Raw genomic sequence first — 15259 nt, forward strand, 5'->3', positions numbered from 1 at the left:
TGTGTGTCCCTCTGTGTCACAGGCACACAGGAGATCACATGAGTGACCTTCAGGGTTTATTCCATGCCCGCTACGCGCCAGTTATCACTAAAGACTCTAAGGGGCACAGCCCGTGAACCAAACATAGAAGAGCCCCTGGCGTTTCGAAGCCTAGATTCTATTAAGAGGAGAAAAGTAAAGATTGAAACTAAGAGAACACACGTTAGATGGTGATGAGCATTGTGTTGAAGGAAAAAGAGGGAAGAGCAGCTTCAGAAGGAGGTTTGAGTAGGACGGCTGGGGAGGACGTCGCAGAAAAGGTGATGATGGAGTGGAAATCTGAAGGGAGTCAGAGAACAGGAGACCTAGCAGATTTCCAGGTTCCAGGGGTAGAGTCGTCAGGAAGAGTCACAAGCGCACGCAGGACTGAAGGCAGGAGAGCCGGTCAGAATGAAGATCCGGTCAGAATGAAGAGCCGTGAGGCCTGCGCTTTGCTTTGATTCCCTGCTGTGTCCCCCACTGAGAGCAGAATCCGTGGAACCATTTGCTGAGCAAGAGCGTCTTGAGAGCGTTCTCTCGGCTTTTGCTGTGGTCTCTGCGAGTCTGCTCTGACTCCGGGAAAGAGCACACTAGAGGTGGGCAGCCTCCTGAGGTGGCCTGTCGCTGACTCATGGGCTGCAGAGAGTGGAGCCGCCAGCCTCTGAGCCCCCGGCTGCCCCCGGGCGGGGGTGGGGAGGGCCCGAGCCGGCGGGAGGCGCCGCTATTCCGTAGAGTCCACAGCGGCCGCTATTCCGTAGCCTCGCTTCGCTTCTCGGGGACTCTTTGCCGTGATGGTTTTCTGGAAGCAACACCAGCTGACTCTGCAGAGGCAATGAGTGTCGGGTTTTTCCTCCAAGCTTTCGCTTGTTTTCCAGATCACCTCTTTGTCGTGGTTACCTGTTTCTTTCATTTTTCCTGCTGTTGGCTGTCTTCTTGTGGTACAGATCTAATCACTTTTGTGGTTAAAAATTCCATTGCCAGGACTTTCCTGGTGTCCAGTGGTTCAGACTCTGCACTCCCAATGCAGGCGGCCCAGCTTCAGTCCCTGGGCAGAGCACTGGATCCTGCATGCTGCACCCAAGAGCCTGCGTGTGGCAGCCAAGACCCCACAGGCTGCAGCCGAGACCCGTGCAGCCAAAATAAATCCCACTGCCTACCAGGTTAAGCTTCCCTGGTGGCTCAGACAGGAAAGAATCTGCCTACAATGTGGGAGACCAGGGTTTGAGCCCTGGTTTGGGAAGATCCCCTGGAGAAGGGAATGGCTACCCACTCCAGTATTCTGGCCTGAAGAGTCCCATGGACAGAGGAGCCTGGAGGCCTATGGTCCATGGGGTCACAAAGAGTCGGACGCAACTGAGCCACTAATTGTTTGACTTTCCCCAGCTGGTTTATGGCCGTGGACACTCAGGCCCCTGCAGGCTGGCCCCCCCATTGGCTGTGATCATGTGGCGTCCCATTGCCCTTCTTGCTTTTGGGCAGATGGACCGCCTGCACCCCTACTGCATGACCGCTGACTCTGCTGCCGTGTATGAAATGGGCCTGATAGCAGGTACACCTGCGTCAGGTCTGGTATGAGAAACGGGTGAGATAATGCTGTGAGGGCTTTTGGAAAACAGAAGCTCTTTGTAGACATACATTGTTGTCCTGATGATTCTTAGAGTACATGCCAACACAGGTGCAGACCGGGGTTTTAGCAGAGGAAATAAAAAGCGACTTAGTCTGACCAGGAAGAATAAAGACTGAAATGCCATAGGCATAAGTTAATGCCTAACCATGTGATCAGAGCTAAATATTTGGGGCTGTTTTGCATTAGATAATCAGTTGGTTCCAATGTTTATGTTAGTCTTTGACTCTTATCACATATTTCTAACAGTTCAAAAACTTGCTAGGAATCCAAAGAGATTCTTTGAAGAATTGCTCTCCATCCCCTAATCTCTGATAATGGGAAAGTAATCATTGAAGGTCGCTGATGTACGTATTCATTCAAAGAAAACTTAATACTTAAAAGGTATCCAGAGTAATTCCATGATTATACTAGAAGAAAGACAAAAGTAACTCAGTCCAGAAGCCAGAGCTAGACAGTTTGGATTGTGTTCTTGTTTTTGGTGTGTTGGCATCTCCCAGCATGCAATAATATGCATTTTTCCCACTGAAATAACGTCAAGAGAGATTGGCCTCCAGGCAAGACTGGAGGTCTGCCTTGGCCCATCACTTCACAGTATTTCCATGAGAAAAGTGTCTGCAGACCTCCGTAACATCACAGGGGCGTCTCGCCCTTGCTGCCTGACGCCTCCTCCCGCAACAGGATGGAGGCCCTCTGCCGGCCTGCGCGCCAGGCTGCTGTCCGCAGCCTCCACGTTCCAGCCCTGGGCTCCCTGCTCCTGGTGGAGGAGGGTGCTGTGTGCTCATGGGGCCTGGGGGGTCTGCTAACCCCCGGAGGTGGTTCAGCTTTTCTAGCTAAAGTCCTCAAACTCACTGTGTCCAGGTCATACTGGGGAGGTTATAGAAAAGACTTCTACAGATTTCTTCATCTCTGAGATTCTGATTCTGTAGATTTGGGGTGGAGAGCTTAGGAATTAGTAATTTTTAAAAACTCTCCTAGTGATTCTAGAAATTACTGTTATCTGCATTTACTGAATTGGGAAAGTAAGGGTTAGATTAAATAATTAAAATTAAATTACCTACCAGTGAATGGCAGAATCAGGAGCCACATCCAGTCCTTCTGAACCTGGGTGCTGAATGCGATCTCAGAAGGTCACATTAAGATTTCAAGACTCACTAAGTCTGTTCTCAAAGTCCAGCTTTCCAGAAGAACAAATAAAACAGCAACAAAAAAGGTCCAGTTTTCAAAAATTATTCTATATTGATAGATGAGCTTGTTTTTACATAGACATATCTTGCTATGAAGAACTAAAGAGCCTCTTGATGAAAGTGAAAGAGGAGAGTGAAAAAGTTGGCTTAAAGCTCAACGTTCAGAAAACTAAGATCATGGCATCTGGTCCCATCACTTCATGGCAAATAGATGGGGAAACAGTGGAAACAGTGTCAGACTTTATTTTTTTGGTCTCCAAAATCACTGCTGATGGTGATTGCAGCCATGAAATTAAAAGACGCTTACTCCTTGGAAGGAAGGTTATGGCCAACCTAGATAGCATATTTAAAAGTAGAGACATTACTTTGCCAACAAAAGTCCGTCTAGTCAAGGCTATGGTTTTTCCAGTGGTCTTGTATGGACATGAGAGTTGGACGGTGAAGAAAGCTGAGCGCTGCAGAATTGATGCTTTTGAACTGTGCTGTTGGAGAAGACTCTTGAGAGTCCCTTGGACTGCAAGGAGATCTAATCAATCCATCCTAAAGGAGGTCAGTCCTGGGTGTTCATTGGAAGGACTGATGTTGAAGCTGAAACTCCAATACTTTGGCCACCTCATGTGAAGAATTGACTCATTGGAAAAGACCCTAATGCTGGGAAGGATTGGGGGCAGGAGGAGAAGGGGACGACAGAGGATGAGATGGTTGGATGGCATCACTGACTCGATGGACATGGGTTTGGGTAGACTCCGGGAGTTGGTGATGGACAGAGAGGCCTGGCGTGCTGTGATTCATGGGGTCGCAAAGAGTCAGACACGACTGAGCGACTGAACTGAACGGAACTGATCTTGCTTTTCTAGTTTATAGTTGTTTTTTTTTAATTAGCCATGTCATATATTTGTAGTCAGATGAAGAGGAGAACAAACATCTCTTTAAACCCTGCCTCACAGCTGTATGGATGTTAGCCTTCTCATCCTGTGTGCCTGGTGTCCAACTCTCTTCTCTTCATCACTCTCTTTTCTTGCACTGTCAACAGCCTGAGTTATAAAAAGAAGCTTCTATAAAGGCTTGAAAACTAGGGAATAAGAGTACCACTCAAGTGCACTAATGGGAAAACCACATCATCAGGAAGGGAGATGACTTTGGGAGAAGAGAGCCTTGGGGAGAGGATGCTGGGAGAATCTCACGGGAGGATGCACCGTGGCTCAAGCTAGAATGAAAGGTCCCATCGGGAATGCTAACTTTCCAGGGATGAGGAGGAACTTGATTAAGCTGTTCAGCTAGGCTTCATGGAGCCATTCTGCCTTGATGTTTTGAACAGTGATATCTACTTCCACTCTTTTGGCAGATTGTTTTCCCTGCTTTTATATTCAAATATATTTTTATCTCATTTATCCACAGATGTGAAGTGAAAAGTGTTAGTCACCGAGTCGTGTCTGACTATGTGGCCCAGTGGACCATAGGCCCCCAGGCTCCCCTGTCCATGGAATTCTCGAGATGAGGATCCTGGTGTGGGTGGCCATTTCACCGTCCGAGCCCCAGGGAAGCCCTCATTCCCAGATAGCTGTCCGTATAGCTCTACTCTCTATCTGTATGTACTACATGTAACTCTTCCGTGTGGGGTTTATTTTGATTTGTGCTTAACTCTTTCTCACAGCGAGTTACCCAGTCATTTCAACATCAGCACCACTTACTGCATAAAGTCTTCTCTCTCACTTGCTTTCACCAGCCCCTCCTCTTCTTGTAAGAGGCAGTTTAAGGATCATACTTTATTTTGCCTTTCTTAAAAGAATTGATTGGTGCTTTATTGATCTCCCTAGTTTCTGGAAGGGTGAAAATGGTGGGGAAAATGTTCTTTGTTGTACCTATCTGAGGACAACCCTTCACCTTCCCCTTTCTTTCTGTCATGCTACCTTTTGATTAAACAGGATAACTGTTATTGACATTTTAACAAGTGCCCTGGAAAATGCATTTCCACTGGTTATTTCCTGTCTCAGGACTTATAACACAGTGTCAGATTTTCTAGCCTTCCCACCTGCCCGAATGCACTGAGATATGAAAGTTGCTTGCTATTTCCAGGGACTGTGAGCAGTTTGGACCCCTTTCCCCCAGGTGTTCAGCCTTGCGCATCCCCTGAGGAGGGTGGGATCTCCCCCTCCTTGGAGAGCCCAGGCACAGTCATGGCACAGGGTGTGCCCCTGCACTGTTGAGTCTCCAGCCAGTATGGCCTGTGAGCCTCACACAAGTGGCCCAGCTCTCACGGTCTGCACGTTCTCACCCACCTTGGGAAAGGAACGTTTGCCTATTCCTTTGCTCAGAAGAGACTGTCATATGTGTGTGTGATTTTCAGGGTGGCCTTAAATCTTTTAAAATGGGAGGAGTGGATGGCTGGGCAGGTTGTAGATGGATAGTAATGATAATTTCTAAACCTTTCTTTCTGAATGTTTTAATAAATCGTGATTTTAGCTCTGTTGGAACCATTGATTAAACACTCCCATTTTCCAGCCTGAGATCAGAAGCTGGAAAGCCTCCTTAAGTGATCTCCTTAATTGATAACCTTTTGTTATATTAAGTCAAAAGCAATCCTCCTCCTTCCCCTCAAAGCAGTGTCTGTGAGCACCGATCCACAGCCAGAGCAAAGGCGGGAGAATGCAGCTGTGGCAGCGCAGACTTGGGGGCAGGGCCCTCTCAGAGCAGGCCCTGGCTCCTCCGAACGCCAGCGTCCTCACCCCTATCAAGGCGGCGGTGAGAGTGCTCACCCCAGAGAGGCCCTGCCAGGCTCAAGTGAAGTGATAGTTGTCAAGCATGTAGAATAGCGTCCGGCACGTCGCATGCACTGAGTTTGAACAAGGTTCTCAACTGCGATCATTCGGTCATCAGCAGTTTGACTGTTACTAATGACGGAGTGAACATACCGTCACGATTGTTTTAATTGGAGAAGGTTGCAGTTGATTGCCGCAGTGAGTTCTGACGTATCCCTGAGGCGTGTTCCTTGTACAGTTCACTGCTGCTCTCTCAGATCGCTCCAACATGACGCACCTAAAACCGCCTCCCTCCCAGGCCTGACACCGACCGCTTTCTGTGCGCTTTATTTAGCTCTCAGGGCAGCACCAGGAAGGGAGGCAGTATTCGTGGCCCAGTGTGCAGAAGAGGAAGCGGGCTGGCCTGGGATGGTGGCTAAGGCTCCAGGTCACAGCCGGTGAGTGGTGATGCTCGGAGGCGCACCCCAGGGGTCTGACTGCAGACCCTGCTCACTTCCTTAAGCTGCCTTCTGCCTGGGGCCGCACAGGCAACGCTGAGAAATACTCTGCTGCTTTTCTCTTGCCTGCTCAGTAATAGTGGACTACTCGTAGAAGGATGCATCAGCCATTGGTGAGGAAAGATCATGAAAGCCAGAGTGGCGTTACCAGTGGTAACTGCTCTTTGAGTACGAGAGGGAGTGTTTTGTGATCAGTGTTCTGGGCCTTTAAATATAGCAGCGCGTCTTTATGCCACCTCGCTACTTCAGAGGGGCTGTGAGGGGGGTAACTTCATCCCCGCAAAGCTTTCTGCACAGGCCTGGCGCACAGGAAGTGCTCAGCAGGTGTCAGCTGCAGTTACTGTTGCTGTGCTTGGCCCTTGGTCATTGAAGGGACCCCTCCCAAGTCTCACCTGGTTCCCTGAATTTTCAGAGAGTAAATGACAGCCTCAGTCCCTTAGCTGGTTCGTGCTGGAACCAAACTTGCCTCCAGGCTAGCCTTCGCTGAGCCTGATCTTCTTCCCCAGCCTTCCCCCCAGTCGCTGGAGAAGTTTTACAAGCCCTGCTTAGTCTGGAAGTGCGGTGTGGGTTTTTCCTCTGAGATCAGTTCTACAGTGGATTTTCCTGGTACCGCGTGGGAACATGTACACAGTAATTCAGCCTCAGTGGTGATCTGTTCTACAAAGACAGTCTGAAGCTCCCCCAGCACAGTGATGGTGCAGTTTCAAAATGTCTAAGTTTTCTTCCCCATGCCCACCCCCTTTTTTGAGGTCTGGACTTTATTAATGTGTTAATGAATATAAAAACAGGTCTTTCAAAATTTGTTTACTCCCCTAGAGCATATGCTGTGCCTACTTGAGGGTAACTCGTTTTCCTGCATACATATTCAAGTGAAAATCACAGTTTCCCTACTTTGAAAAACAGTTTTCTTGGAAATAAAATGTCTAGACAGACTTTGAAACTGAAAAACTCCTGCTTTGCCTCAGGTATTTTTGTTTAAAACGGATACTTTCATGAATATTTGATTTTTAAAAACTTACACGAGATGAATGCCATTTGATTAGTCCTTGTGAAAATGATTTAGTTTGAGCTTTTAGAGAAAGTAAAACTTTTTTCCCCACAAGTGGAAATTAATTTTTATGACTTTAATCTCCACTTTTGTACTGTTTGTTTACATCTCTTATCTAATTCAATGGCAGAATCCTGAAAGTGTCTCCCTTCCCACTTTTTTTTGTCACCTACAGTCTGCTAAAGACCTTACACAGTCATTATTCCAAGAACAAATGTTTTGCAGGAATTTTCACAATGCCTGCTTATCAGTGGTTTTTTAAGAATGGTCTAGTGAGCTAAAATGGCCAGATGCCAAGGATAATAGTGATAAGTGCTTTTGGAGTTTAATTAAGAGGCCATCTAATTTGTGAATTTGAATCAGAACTCTTAGGACTTTGATGTATAGTTGTGGACATATAATTTAGGACTATCCTGACTCTTTAGTTACAGAGCTATGATGCCAATAAAATAAACTTGTGAATAAGAAGTTAAAAGAGAATATTGTTTAACTTGTAACTGTTATGAAAATAACCACTGTTTATTTGACAGATGATGTTGATATAAATAATAGTTAATAATAATAATATACTAAGGTCTTTCTCTGCTCCAGACGCTGGGCTAAGTCCTTATTATGCTGCCTCTTTTTATCTCTTTTTTTATGGTAAAGGAAAAACAGTTTTGCTGAAATCAGCAGCTAGTAAATTGCAGAAGTAGGCTACAGATCTTAGGCTGTCTGACTCCCAGCCCAGCTTGTGAACCTCTCATTGCTACAATCTCTGCACTGGCACAGTCTGTCCTGCAAGCTGGGCCGCCTTACACAGTATTTTCAGCGGGTCAGCTCACAGCATGACTCTGTGAGGAGATAAGACGTGCTTTAGCTCCGTTTTACACCCAGGAGGCAGGTGCTCAGGGAGAATACAAGAGTGTTCCAGGGCTTCACAACTGGCATGACTGTCACCCTTCTGTACATACTAAATACAGGGCTTCACAACTGGCATGACTGTCACCCTTCTGTACATACTAAATACAGGGCTTCACAACTGGCATGACTGTCACCCTTCTGTACATACTAAATACAGGGCTTCACAACTGGCATGACTGTCATCCTTCTGTACATACTAAATACAGGGTTTTTTATGTGCTGTTTTCATGCTGTTTAGGGACTGTGAAATTGTTTGAAATTTCATTAGGAATCTTTATCATAGTACTTCAACTTGCTGTGTGTATTATGTGGTCCTGTAATGACTCAGAATCCCTAAATGACTTTTTTCTCTTTCTTCAAAAAAAATTTTTTAGCAGTACCACTGCAAAATACCAGTGTAAAATGTCATAAAACAGGTTATTCCAGCCAAGAATCTGAGGTGAGGACAGATTTAAGTTGTTCAGTCACATTAAAATCAAATCAGTGTTGGAAATGCTGGCAGCTGTTCAGAAAAGATGTCTCTGTAGCACATTAGCAACATGTTATGCCATAGTCAGGTTTCCCTGGTGGCTCAAACAGTAAAGAATTCACCTGTAATGCGGGAGACCTAGGTTCAGTCCCTCGGTTGGGAAGATCCCCTGGAGAAGGGAATGGCTGCCCACTCCAGTATTCTGGCCTGGAGAATTCAGTCTATGGGATCACAAAGAGTCAGACACGACTGTGGCACTTTCACTTTCAAGGTTGATCAAGAACCTCGGCATATTCATATCTGTAGTCACATAAAAAAAAGGAAGAGTAAATGTGTCTATACAGTAAGTGTGCATTGCTTAACTTTTCCAAAGATTTTATTAATCCATTTTATTGATCATAAACATTTCCCAGTTTAGAAAACATAAAATTTCTTAAATAGTTATAATTTTAAATGTTCAAAGACTTTAAGCATTCAAGGCATTGTTACTTGAATTGGGTGCAAGAAATTTTACTGCAGGAAACTGTATACCGATCGCTGTAGCTGACGTCATTTTTAGTGTTTTCCTTTTCGCCTGCACAAGAAGAATAGCTTCTGTAATGTGAATGTAAATGATGCATCAAGCTAATAAATGTGACTGGCTTAGCAAGTGATAAGCATAACTAATTCAATTTAAATGTCTCTTATATAAAAAGCACGAACCAATACATTAAAGATTAAAAATGTTAATGCAATTAACAAAAATTAGTATTCAGTGAAGAAGCATATTTCAGTTTTAAGATGGATGATACATCATTCAGTGGCCAGATAAGGTTCAAATTCAGGCAAACTTTATTCAGTTGATGGATTTATTAAACGTAAATTAAAATGAAATGCTTTATTTGAAGAAACTTTGACAAACCGGTATATAACATGTGGACAAAAGATAACCTGTGTCCTTAGGAACCATGGAGGAAACTGAGGCTTGAGTGACTTGACAGGGACTCTCAGAACGTCCCCTGAGCGCCCGGGGAGGGGCTGTCGCCGGTGGGTGGGCAGGCTCAGCGCCCAGCCTGAGTGGGAGTGAACGGGCCTGAATCCACCTTCAGGTACAATAGCACTTGTGGTCGGGACACGGTCATCGAGGGTGTGCCGTGGGGTCAGACTCCGCTCTCAGCGTCCCCGTGGCGTCTTTCTCTCTGCTCATTTACAGGTGGATGGCAAGCATTCCAGCGAGGCCGCCTTGATCCTCCATAGGAAGGGGTTTGACTGCCGCTTCTCTAGCAGAGACACCGGGCTGCTGTGTTCCACAACCCGGGGAAAGGTGAGCCGGAAGCTTGGTTTTCTTGTTGATTCAGCGCGCTCTGAAGTCCTTACTTTGTGCAGATAATCCTGACAAGGAGATATGTCATTGCCTTTTCGCGGACTCGTGCACCTCAGCTTCAAGTTTGTCCAAGTTTTCCCTTTTTAACGGAAGCCCTGTCCCAGCGTGCAGTCTCTGCTCCTTGTCGATATCAGAAAGCCCCGCAGACAGGTGCATGTTTGAAGACAGTGCCCTCATCGATTCTTAGGCCTTCCGTGTCCGACCTGCAAAGCGTCTTCTTCCTGCCCCCTCTATTCCCAGCCCTCTCAGCCGGCTCAGGCATGATCCAGTTCAGTGATGGCAGACCCAGGTCCTGCAGGGGCCAAGTAACTAAAGTGGGGGCTTCCCTGGTGGCTCAGACAGTAAAGAATTCACCTGCAATGCAGGAGACCTGGCTTTGATCCCTGGGTGGGGAAGATCCCCTGGAGGAGGGCATGGCAACCCACTCCAGGATGCTTGCCTGGAGAGTCCCATGGAGAGAGGAGCCTGGCGGGCTGCAGTCTGGGGTCATGCAGAGTCGGACACGACTGAGCGGCTGACACACACACACAGCGTGGGTGCAGGCTTGCAGTAGGGGCGGCGGGGACGTGAGACCGGCCAGCGGGGTGACTCGGCCGAGGCCCGCGGGGCAGCTGGGCTTGGCCCCAGGCCGTTGTTTCCGGGGCCGGGTCTTCTGCTTCCGCGGGGTGGGCAAGAGTCCACGCTGCAGACCCGCGGGCCTCGGGCTGACCCCTGGCCGCCGGCTGCGCCGTCTGGCTTCTCTTCAGGCTGGCCTCTCTCGGAGGGAAGGGAGCCTCCAGCCCTACGCCTCTGGCTCTGACAGGCCTGGACCCCCAGAGGCACCGGGGCTGTCTCCAGCACGCCACCGGGTCTCCCACACCAAGTCAGCTAGCTGGCCCGCTCCTCACGGCCTGCTAGACATGGTGTCAGACAGACTCAAGGGAGTCCGTCTGTCCTGCACAGTTAGTGTGTGCGTAGAAGGGACAACGGTGCGGTGGCGAGGCCTGAATCGGCCTGGGTCGGTAAGCGCCCCCGTTTCGTTTGCCTCACGCTGCATGTGGTTGGTGCTCAGAGGAGCCCTGATGCCTTTGTTGTCGGTTTCACTGTACTTACACTCTCCCTCATCAGTGATGATCTGAGATACTTGGTTGTGAACGTTTGTCCTCAAACACTAAGGCATTGAGTCTTAAGGGGGTTATATGATCCAGAGAGACATACTAGAAGATCCTGCCAAAAGTGAGCATAGTCTTTTCCAAACTACCTTCCTAGCCTGTAAATGACTCCCTTCCTGGGGGGGGCTGGGGCCTGTCTCCCGGCTTTTCTGGTTCGGGAAGATGGTGGAGAACCACCACTGTTGGGGTGAACACTGACTGAAAGGGGGTGTAGATGTGCTTCCAGCTCTTGGTCCGTAGGTCCTGCCTCTCACCGAGAAGGGCCTTGGGTATGATGCGTTGTTAAGCATCTGAAAAGCGATCCAGGAGACCGCGTTCTGTTGCTGGGCTCCAGTCTCCCTTCGGAGTTACCCTCTTTCTTCAGGTGTGTGGAGGGGGACTTAATCGCCCTCCCCTTCCCCTGTTTTTTCACTAAAAGAGAACTTCAAACATACATTTCACTTTTTTTTCACACTGAATATATAGATGCACTACTTATCTTTCTTCAAAGTTATTCTAAACATGTAATTTTTTATCATTTACTTTTTAGATATTGGTCCAGAAACTTTTTAGCAAGTTTACTGTTGTAAGTATCATACCTTCGTCATTATCCTTGATGCATTCTCCGCTAGACGCCCGAAATATAAGTGAAATCAACTTGAGTCCCATGGAAATCAGCACATTCCGAATCCACTTGAGGTGAACCTGGCTTTCAGATTTGGATTGGAAAGCATTGGCTTTTATATACTTCTTGGTTTTACGTGCAATAGAGAAGTACATTATTTTAGCTTCTGGCTACTGTGAGGACATGAATTCTGTGATTCTTTTTCTTAAACCAGTACAGTAGGAGAGAAAAAAAAGCCATGCTATAAACTAGTTTTTTTTTTGTCTTTAAATTCCTTCCATGAACTGCTATCATCAGTATGAATTGATGCAACAAACGAAGAAAGGTCTAAAGACAACCTCTCAACAGATTGTATCTCAGGTTAAATGTTAACTAATTATATCTGTGTTGGGGGTTGTGAAGAGATTGTTCTGAGGATTCATGTTGCTGACCCTTTGTTAGTTTTACAAAAATACCCATTTTTACCAAAATGGAATAAAAAGCTGATGGGTAATAGCTAATGGCCAAAATGGTTGCAATCAATCATACATGTTAGAAGAACTTTATGTGTTGAAATATGTGGAAAAGTGCAATCCATCAATCTTGATAATATATGTCATTCCTTTTACATGTTTTTCTACCACTCGGCCCGTCCCTTCCTACCCTTTGTACGTATTTCCAGAAATACCAGATTTGGAATCATTCAGTAGTAGACAAAGAGGCATATTTTCATTACTTGACGATGTGGGGTAGGTGCAATTTATTCCATCGTCACTAAAGTGGCAGAAGCAGCTGTGTTGGTGCCGAGGCCTCTCCCAGGCCCCACAAGGTGTCTTTTGACACAGCTCAGTTGAATACAGATGTTCTGAGAAGGGGTTTTCTATTTTAAAGTTACCATATCAGAATAAATGTGCCTTATTTTTTTATAAGTCTTGTTAAATCTTTTGGTGTCCATATTACTGTTGGGGGAGGTGGGGAGTGGCTGGGGGGAGGGGCGGGTACTTTGTATGACACATAAATTGTATAATTTTTGCCTGACAATGCTGGCCACCTTCTGATCTGTTTCATTAAATTTGTGGTGATGTTACTCTAAACATTTTGACTATTTGAATGTACTGAGATGTCAGAAAACAAAACAAGGAAGAAAAATATTTTAATTAAAATATGCTGCTGCCAAGGAGACTGCAACTTGAAGCAAGGATTTTGTAACAAGCAGAATCCACATACTGTTTTCATTTCACAGGAGTTCACCATTTTGAAGAGAGAATGCTTTAAAATAGACCATTTTGAAACCCACTTATATGTAATTCATCATAATTTATCATATTAAAGAATATGTTTGTTCAATGAATTTCAGACTTTTGTACATGCTGACCTCGAAATGAAGTTCTAAACCTATGTGCCATTACAATACTTTTGATAAAATTTATTTGGGATCATTGTTAACTTGACATTAAAACAAAGCCAACATTTAGAGTATTCCATTTTAGCATAGAGAGGATTCTTGACTGTGTGCATTGCTGAAAATTCTGTGTTAACTAATAGGTTTAGTATTATCTGACTTTAAACTTCCATTTTACCTCCAGTCATTCCAACATCTTCATATAGAAATAAAACATCATTTCTGTTTTATCATGTAGCCTGGTTATCATTTGTATTTTCAGTCAAGATGCAGCTCCTTAGATTATTGTTCCATTAAGTTCATAAACTTCTTTTGCCTTTAATTATTAAGGAAATAATACTAGTGTTGATGAAGATATTACAAGAGAGTAATTTCTTGCAATAAACATGTACTGTAAGTTTCCTTCCTTGTTTTGGGGGGATAAACAACTAAAACAAAAAACAAACTTACTTTCTGTGAACATCTACAGACGTTAGGATTGCCAGACACAAATCCCAGGAATAAGATCAGTATTTTCATTGCATCTTAAGTGTAAAACCTTCCTATCGGAGTTCACTGTGTTCTGTGGTTCAAGTGGTTGTACTTAATCGTTCTGGAATCTCTGATCAATTGAAATAAAAAATCTTGATGCAATAACAGTGGCTTTGCCACTCCTGGCTGGTTGAGACGGATCTGTCCTGTGTCCCGCTGGGGTCGCACTGTGTGTTGTCACCAGCTGCTCGCAGGTAAAGCAGAAATTCTCTTTCACCAGCAAGTTTCTGCTTTTTATTTGTAGAATAAATCATCAGGGAAATGAAGAGAGGATGCTTTTGCTTTGGGTTGTGGTCAAGAACTGATTAAATAATTTAGTGTCCCTGGCACATGCTAAAAATCGTACACTTCAGTTGTGATCTCAGTGGCATATTTGTTTGCTTAGGTTTTATTACATTCATTATCATAGATGTTCAGTTGACCAAGTAGTTCATTATTTTCTCTTTTTTTTTTTTTTTTGAAAATTTAATTTGGGATTACAACTGCAGTGTTTGAGAACTCAGCATCCGTGTTTTCTGCAAATACTGATTAAAACAAAATGCTGTAAAACGTGTTGTAAAACATTGTAATTACCTCCCCATGTCTTTGTTGTATTTGTGCTGAAATGTTTTCACATTCCTTTGGAAGAAAACCTTTGCTTTCATTTTGATTATGTTGCTTTCCTTGAAATCAATAGGTTTTGATATTTTCTCTTGGAAGATTTTATATCTTTTTGGGAATATGTAATATATCTAATAAAAGATAAATCTTACCATGTCTGTGGTCCTCTAGAGTAGTTCTTAAATCTTATTTTGTAAACAAGGTATATTAAATGTTTTGGTGGGTAGAGTGGAGGAGTAAGGGCCTGTTTTGTCTTCTGTCATGAATGAATTGCTCCTTCTTCAGTCCATTTCTGTTGGGTTGGCCAAAAAGTTTATTCAGTTTTTTCCTCTAGGATGGATGGTTCTAGTAGTGCTTTGTCTTTATTTAGTTGTCTTTATCTTCAAAACAATTTTGTTAAATTGTGTTGTGACTACTGTCATATCTCTGACTATGCCAAAGCCTTTGACTGTGTGGATCACAATAAACTGTGGAAAATTCTGAAAGAGATGGGAATACCAGACCAGCTGACCTGTCTCTTGAGAAACCTGTATGCAGGTCGGGAAGCAACAGTTAGAACTGGACATGGAACAACAGACTGGTTCCAAATAGGAAAAGGGGTATGTCAAGGCTGTATATTGTCACCCTGCTTATTTAACTTATATGCAGAGTACATCATGAGAAATGCTGGGCTGGAGGAAGCACAAGCTGGAAGCAAGACTGCTGGGAGAAATATCAATAACCTCAGATATGCGGATGACACCACCCTTATGTCAGAAAGTGAAGAAGAACTAAAGAGCCTCTTGATGAAAGTGAAAGAGGAGAGTGAAAAAGTTGGCCTAAAGCTCAACGTTGAGAAAACTAAGATTATGGCATCTGGTCCCATCACTTCATGGGAAGTAGATGTGGAAACAGTGTCAGACTTTATTTTTGGGGCCTCCAAAATCACTGCAGATGGTGATTGCAGCCATGAAATTAAACGACGCTTACTCCTTGGAAGGAAGGTTATGACCAACCTAGATAGCTTATTGAAAAGCAGAGACATTACTTTGCCAACAAAGGTCCGTCTAGTCAAGGCTATGGTTTTTCCAGTGGTCATGTATGGATGTGAGAGTTGGACGGTGAAGAAAGCTGAGCGCCGAAGA

At 44.9% G+C, this 15259-nt stretch overlaps 1 protein-coding gene across 3 annotated transcripts in view; it reads left to right on the forward strand.

Annotated features, from left to right (window-relative positions):
• The window catches only part of MAN2A1 (mannosidase alpha class 2A member 1), a 188144-nt gene extending 173855 nt beyond the window's left edge, over nt 1–14289 (forward strand). For 2 of the 3 annotated variants that reach the window (XM_081505362.1, XM_081505364.1), the window contains exons 21-22: nt 9698–9808; nt 11549–14289. In XM_081505362.1, the coding sequence (XP_081361488.1) occupies nt 9698–9808; nt 11549–11701 (264 nt within the window). In that variant the 3' untranslated portion in view covers nt 11702–14289. The remainder of the gene's footprint in view (nt 1–9697; nt 9809–11548) is intronic. The other variant, XM_081505363.1, reaches the window with a different exon arrangement.
• Nucleotides 14290–15259: the final 970 nt, after the last annotated feature.

Source organism: Giraffa tippelskirchi, chromosome 6 (genome assembly GCF_054371585.1).
Source record: "Giraffa tippelskirchi isolate mGirTip1 chromosome 6, T2T-mGirTip1v1.2.pri, whole genome shotgun sequence".
In the NCBI taxonomy this organism is placed as follows: domain Eukaryota; kingdom Metazoa; phylum Chordata; class Mammalia; order Artiodactyla; family Giraffidae; genus Giraffa; species Giraffa tippelskirchi.